The 7,626-nt window shown below is 33.9% G+C and overlaps 1 protein-coding gene across 1 annotated transcript in view; it reads left to right on the top strand.

Moving 5' to 3' along the window:
• Window positions 1-7,626, top strand: part of LOC110024750 (RNA pseudouridine synthase 6, chloroplastic) — a gene marked incomplete at its 5' end in the record, with an annotated part of 24,000 nt that overhangs the window by 9,966 nt on the left and 6,408 nt on the right. The window contains 6 exon segments of the mRNA XM_020724895.1: window positions 3,830-3,958; window positions 5,977-6,231; window positions 6,522-6,603; window positions 6,733-6,848; window positions 6,921-6,975; window positions 7,584-7,621. Of these exon segments, the coding sequence (XP_020580554.1) occupies window positions 3,830-3,958; window positions 5,977-6,231; window positions 6,522-6,603; window positions 6,733-6,848; window positions 6,921-6,975; window positions 7,584-7,621 (675 nt within the window).

Below are 7,626 nucleotides of genomic sequence, written 5' to 3'. Positions count from 1 at the left end.
GATTTTTTGTTACCTCGCAGAGGAAGTCTTTGAACACGAATGTCAACATTCAGAGGTTGAAGAAATATTTGGAGCCTTCATTGGAAGAAACAAGGACTGAAAGAGGATTAAAGAGGAGTTTGGATTCTCGACAAGGGAACTGAACTACGATGGCTTAAGTGGCGATGTTGGAGGAGATGACATCTGCTGTCATCGGCGTCCGCATCGCTGGCAAAGAAGGCATCGAAGAAGGCACTGGGGTCGGGTTCAGAGTTGGGGTCAGGATCAAGATTGGGTGGGAGTTTGTTTTGAAAAAAAACAAAAAACAGATATTTCTTGTTTTCTATTTTTGAAAAACAAAAACACTTTTGTTTAAAAAAAATAAAAAATAGATTAAAAAAACTGCAAATAAACATGTTTTTTGTTTTATTTTCTATTTTTTTGAAAACAAAAACAAAAACCGATCCCAAACTGGCCTTAGTCTTAACGAACGAGATGTACCATTTTTTTCATTGGGTCGACCATGTTAGAGGAGGTAAGGGTTTGTTTATTACCATTGGAGTGTTTCTGGAAGCAATAATATTGTTTGATCTTTTGAATTTAGGTTTTTGAATTGCCACAGACAAAGCATGGTTTGGCTATGCACAATAGTTTAATTAGATGTTGTTTATAAAGTATTCAATAGCGGATTCTACTGGTATTGGAGCTTTATGTTGCTCAGCGACATGTAAAATCTTGTTCCTGTTTGACCTCCAATAATATGAGGCAAATCTAATTATTGTAAAGGATGTCGTTGATGACATCTAGTTGTTTCTCCGTGTTAGTAGGTCTTTAAGTCACCTTTATTGTTGAACAAGTGCCTTTAGGTATCAACATAAATATATGGAATGGATAAGGGAAGAAAAGGACAGTAGTTGGCAGAGAAGAATTGGTGTTGGGAGTGGACGACGTGGAAGGAAAAATTAACCTAGCAACCCAACCAACCGATGATACAATAAGAGAACCAAATAATAGTAGGTAAATGGTAATTTGAGGGATGTGATGTAATAACTTGTTTGAAACTTTTAATTAATTTAATTAATTATCAATAAATAAATAAATAAGTACTAATATATATTTATTTTGTTCGCTGCTCATTCAAAATAGATGCTTTGGTAGCGGGGAAGTTAAAACAAAGGACTTATCTCTCGTATCCTCACATGTTCGATCGCATTAGGACAGCAGCGGGTGTTAGTGAGAGAAAGAGAGAGAGGGAGAGAGGGAGAGAGGAAGGGAACACTAGAGAAGGAAGGAGGAAGAGTCATACCTTGATGTCAACACCGTTTCTAGTGAGAGAAGGAAATATGACGCCTTGAAGCTGAAGGAGAAATCCTAGCATGCCTGAAGGTTTTTGCTCCTTTCAGGAGAAGACGTCGAGGGTGTATTGTGCGAAGGAAGAATAGGAAGAAGCATGAGTGAGGTGAGCCACACACACGTCCTAGAGCAAAAGAGGAGAGCTTGTGACCTAACCAATCGAAGGAAGAAGCATCAAGTGGCTCTGGTGTGAAGGAGAAGAAGGGAGCGGCTTTGCATGTGAATAAGGGCTAAACCAAGCCAAACTGAAGGGGAGGAGAGGGGTGGCCTACGTGCACAAGTAGAGAAGATTGAACCGAGCCTTTAAAAGGAAAAATGGTTAGGGTTGTTTAGTGAGATTATATATATATATATATATATATATATATATTCATGAAAATGAGTATCCTTACCTTTAAGCTATGACAGTTTTTTCTTGTTTTTAAACCAAATTCATTGATTATTATTTTTGATTGCATCATTTTACTGTAATTTATATTTTCTTTTGTATATTGGTTATATCATTGTGATGAATAAATTTTTAGAAACAATATTGTTATGCATTATAGTATTTTTGTACGTGAATGATTGACTATGATGGTGTTCACTCTTTATGATTCTATCTGTGGAATGCTTATGTACCCATGCACGTAAATGTAAAAAATTTTATTGATATTGATGTATCTTAAATGATACAATTTTAGATGGTGCTCATGTGACAAATGTATATAAAATGATATAGATATGAAAATGATATATTATGACAGAATGATTTTGAATATCTTAATCGATCATATTCATAAATAAAAATTGTTAAATTCTCTGTTACTCATTTATTAAAAGTTCAACTAACATAAATATTGTTTCCTTTTTCGTTTCGTTATTATAGTATAGAAGTAAGAGTATTTACTGACCATTGTATCTCTTATTTTATTTTAAATTAACCTTTCAGGTTTAATCATTTGGTTAGAAAATGATTAATAGAGAATAGTATATCTACAAAAAAATATGGATAATATGAATTAAGGTAAAATTTTCATTTGTTGAATTTAATTTAATTTTCATTTGTTTTGGAATGATTAAATGTTAGTTATATAAAATAAAATATAAAATCATGATTATCACTGCCCGACCGTATGTTGTCGCCTTGATTAATTTCAAACCCCGATGTGGGTCTTGACATGTGATAACAACTCCAACAAAAATTTGGGATTATGAGTAGAAAATTGAGAAAATAGGGAAGAATAGGACTTTGGAGGAAGCTTTGTAGCACACTTATCATATCTTGAACGAAAAATCCGTAGCTAATTTATTATAACCCTTTCCATTATTATAACACAACACTAGCTCTTATCTTTTGCCAAGCAACAACATCCTGACAGTGGCCAACTTCCCTCTCAGTCATGTGCAGACATTGTATCTATGCTAACAATCTTTAGGACAATAAAAGCATTGTTTATTTTTCACCCATTAGCAGTCATGGACTATTGCCCTTTCAAGCAGTATTCTTTGAACCGTGTTTGTAGCAGGCATGTGAGTTCGGGTCATATGCATGGAGGTGGGCACCTGCCCGATCATCACGGAGGTTTTTATTCGTAGATCTTAGTTCTCTTGCGTCCGAGCTTAAAATCATGCAGTTGTGATATTCTAGGGGAGTTTCTTGAAGTTTGTTTGTGTTAATTTTTATATCTCATTTAATTTTGCTGTCATGCAATTCATGTTGTTATTAATACATAACCTGATAAACATGGAGGGATGAAAATATAAAAGGAGTGCAGTGCTACTAATTAAGTCAACTACATCAGTTGAATCTACTGCTGGGTTTTAAAACATTTTTTCTGCTTCAATAATGTTCTACGTATGAATTTAAGTTTTGTATTCGGCTGTTGGCCGGGTTCTTTAGTACTTCTAATTAAATGTAGAGTATTTAATTCTGAAAGTAAAAGGGAGAGGATTTATTATATATTTTTTATTGTTTTTTAGAGGACATTTTAATAGAAGTTGAGGCTTCCATGAATATCTAGTTAATATCAGGTATCGCTAAAAAAATTAGTTTGCTTAAAAAAATTCTCGATCTCAAAATATAAAACATTTTCGTGACTAGAGGCATGCTTTAAGAAGAATCAATGATAAGTAATAGTTATTCTTTAAAATGGAGATAATCTAATATGATCTGTAATTTTAATTACAGAATGAATATACCTGGCATAACATGAGTGCAAACTGCATAGAGCCTCCAAACAAATTGAGTGACTGTTTTGAGTTCTTATGATTTTGTGTTTAACTACTGTTTTCTAGTTTCCTTCTTCTGCTTATTGGTTCTGAAGCACTATTTACAATCTCATGTATAGTCATACCTTTGTTATCATTCAGATAGGATGATACCTATAGTTTGCAATTTGTCCCTTCGATATTAAATGTTTGTTGGGAGGAAGGTTTATGCAGTTTCTATTACCATTAGTACTCTATTCTCCTCCCTATCAATTAAATCATCGGTTTTATAATTTCAATTGTGCAGGTATACTGAGTACAGTCGTTTACTTCCATGTCCATCACACAATACAGCGCCAAGAATTGAACACCTTGTAGTTTCTGAAGGAGGAAATGTTCTTGATTATGTCTGCAAAGCTCTGCAACTCCCTTCTATGTAAGCCTGCATATTTCTCATATATGCAAATTGAATTATTTTCCAAATCAATGGTTCTTTACCCTTTTTTATTCAAGATTACAAGAAACACAACAGAAGCCATGTTTGCTACTCATCTCTGTATCAATCTACAAGTACACGAGGATATTCTTTGGACTCATTTAACCATATAATGATGAAAATTTCTCGTCTTTCTTCTTTGGTTATGGATCTTCAAAGCTGCCCCTTCACTTTCTGCCAACACACACACACATACAAACACACCCCACCAATGAATAAGGCCCATCTTTCTCTTTTCTGCAATGAAAGTGGTGATTTGGATTGACAATCTATAGAGAAATTTCATATAAGATTATTTTTTCTGGAAAATGAAAATGCTTCGAAGTTGAAAACCAAGCTTTGCGATATGCTCTCTTTATGCTCATTAATGTGGAATGAGCAAAAAATAAGATACTTTAAATATGGATATTAATGTAAAAAAATTCCAACAATTTGATGGATTTTGCTCCTTTTAACTATTTTATAAATGTGTCTGTTTCCATTGTCATTTTGCATAGAGACATACTTGCTAGCTTAGGCTAGCTAACTATTTTCCACAAGATGGCATTGAAATGGTTTGTGCTGGAAAGTTTTTTCTCAATGCTAGTTTTGCTGCCTTTTTTTTATGTATTTATTCCATCGTGAAGTTCCCAATTTTTTGCTGCCTTTTTTTATGTATTTATTCCATCGTGAAGTTCCCAATGACTACGGATAAGCAGAGAATGTGAGAAGGTACACTTATCACGACAAAACTAAATATCATTTCTCTTTTTATGGTGAAAACCATACGTGGAGTAAAGCAGGAGATAAGGACAGCTGCAATTCAATGGAAAACACAAGTTGGGCAACTAGAATGCTAAGGGTATACATAATGAAATTATAGAGACATCATAATTCTTATGGTCAATATTGTAGCAACCTGAACTCTTATCCATCAAGATATTGTCTATTGTGCTTTAGTGGCCTCATGCTTTTATCTCATTGGTGTAACTTTCTAGTAGGCCACCCATCTCGAGTGCTCGCAGCTTCATGATTTTATCTCATTGGTGTAACTTTCCAGTAAGCCACCCATCCTGAGAGTGCTCCAATACAAGCTTGCTTAATTTTGGAGTTTTCGATAAAATTCTCACTATTACACCAAAAAACATATTGTTTTCGAAAAATTCCTCTTCATTTTATTTAAGGGGGTTCACGTTCTTCCCTACCTAAGTAACTGATGTTCTGACCGGCGTCAGAATTTCTAACTCATAATCATCTAACACATAGATAGAATTCTAGAGGTGGCCCTTATATATTTAAAAGTTGGGTCCCACCATGTGACACTTTGCTCCATATTTAAGTTGGTGTAATGCTACCATTTATAATAGCTCGAGCTCTTACCAATAAAGATATTTTCTATTTTTTTTAATGGTCTCATGATTTTGTCCCATTGGTGTAACTTCCCTGGAGTTCACCCTAAGAGTGCTCCCATTCAAGCATTCTTAATTTTGGAGTTTTTGGTGAAATTCTAATAAATATACCAAATGACATATCAATGTTTAAGATTTCATCTTCAATCTATTTGAGAGGTTTTATAAATCATAGGCTCCAAATTATTCATTAAAATTGATGTGGAGGGCTGCAGACTGGAATAGGATGAGAAGTGAAGCTCTATTGAAGTTTTGATTCTCATCTTCTGGACTTCAACAAATCTATTTCTTAATTTGTCAATTAATCATTTGTGATTGCTGTTTATGTCTAAATGCCCATAGAACCTTTAATTTGTAATATTTTATACGCTAATGTATGATTGATATTTTGATGGTTCAGCTGAACAATCTATATTAGCATACACAGTAATAATCAGGACTTGTGGATTTCACCAATTGTTTTATTGTATTTGATATTTCAGCTACTTTGATTTATTGTCATCTGGTATATATGGTGTATCTGTTCAGGTTCACATTGAAGATATCATTTTTAATAATTTATACATGAAGGTATGTTGCAGATCTAATTCAATTTGGTGCTATCCACTACGCATTGGTCTGCCCAAAACCTCCACCAAGTGCTACTCCTGAACAAGTTCAGATCTACAGGCAAGTCACAGATCCATCAGTTCTGCAAAAGAGGTCTTCCCTCAAAGGAAAAACTGTGAGAGAAGCACAAAAAACACATAGAATTACAGATGCAAATGAATTTGTTGAAGCTGGAACTTACCTTCGTGTTCATGTGCATCCAAAAAGATATCCAAGGTAAACCAAGTAAAGTATGAAATATCCTGAAAAAGCTTGTTCCACCATCTCACCTTGATTTTGTTCGTACTTCACCCTTTTTTCTCTTCACTCAACAAGATTCAATCTTATGGGTGCCAATTCTTTCATTTGGTTAGGCCATTGAATCGAGACCTTGAGTACGAACATCATCTAGCCTATAATAAATCCTATTGTGTGGACTTTGCAGTGGAAACAAATTGAAGAGGAGTTTCTGTTGTGGAATCAATATAAATTTTTATGCTTCTCTTTTGTTCTTGTGTTGTAATCAGGTGCTATGAGGTTGATTGGAAGTCTAGAATCATAGCTGTAACAGATTCCTATGTGGTTCTTGACAAACCAGCTGCGACTTCAGTATGTAACTCTGATAATTGTACTTTGCTATACTCCCTACCTTCCTGATTTGCAATTAATGTACATATTTATATCACTATTTACTTGTTCATTCTTATCATTTTTTGGTTCGGTTCTGGAAATTTGCAGGTAGGAGGATCATCTGATAACATAGAAGAAACTTGTGCAACTTTTGCTTCTCGTGTTCTAGAATTAGATACTCCTTTGAAGACTACTCATCAGCTAGATAACTGCACAGAAGGCTGGTTGGTTCATCTTATATAATTATCTTGAACTCATATATTAAAAAAAAATCAGTTATGTTGTTCTTCTTGCAGCCTCGTACTGGCGAAAACAAAGGAATTCTGTTCTGTTTTCCATGGGATGATTAGGGTATGCTCATTATTATTGATTTTACATTTTATTCGATTGTTCATCATGGTTGTGCATTGTACGATTTTGTGTACGTTGGAAAGTAGGGGTGTAAACAAGCCTAGTTGAGATTGAGCCACCTATGACTTGAGTTTGAGCTTGATTAATTAATGGAGTTCTAGCTTAAGCTTAAGCTTAATTCTACGAGTTTGAGTCGACTCATGAGTTGGCTTCATCACTTGTTAAAATATAGAGAATATATTTGATTCAATCAAATTTTGTAATAAAATGGAATAAAAATCAAATAATTAGGGGTGAAATAATAAAAAATCCCTTGATTTTAAAAATTAAATATATGTTTTAAGTATTTTTAATACATTATAGTTTAACTCTTTAATTTTAATAAATTTTATGTATGTTCATATTAATCTTGTCTTAAATGTTCTCGCTAACTTGGCTCGTTAACTCGCTCAATTCATGGGCCAATGATCGAGCCGAGCTCAAGCGAACTCACAAGTTGGCTTGGCTCAGTTTCACCCTAAACTTCATTCAATCTTCTTTATGACTATAAAAAAAAACATTATTTTACTCAATTAATTCTTACATGAAATTTTAATTTTGAACTCCAGGAAAAACAGGTAAAAAAGCTTTATCTTGCACTTGCTGCTGAAA

This window comes from Phalaenopsis equestris, unplaced genomic scaffold, assembly GCF_001263595.1.
Source record: "Phalaenopsis equestris unplaced genomic scaffold, ASM126359v1 Scaffold000272, whole genome shotgun sequence".
Classification (NCBI taxonomy): domain Eukaryota; kingdom Viridiplantae; phylum Streptophyta; class Magnoliopsida; order Asparagales; family Orchidaceae; genus Phalaenopsis; species Phalaenopsis equestris.
The sequence above is the reverse complement of the archived record's forward strand: the minus strand, read 5'-3'. Positions and strand labels throughout refer to the sequence as shown.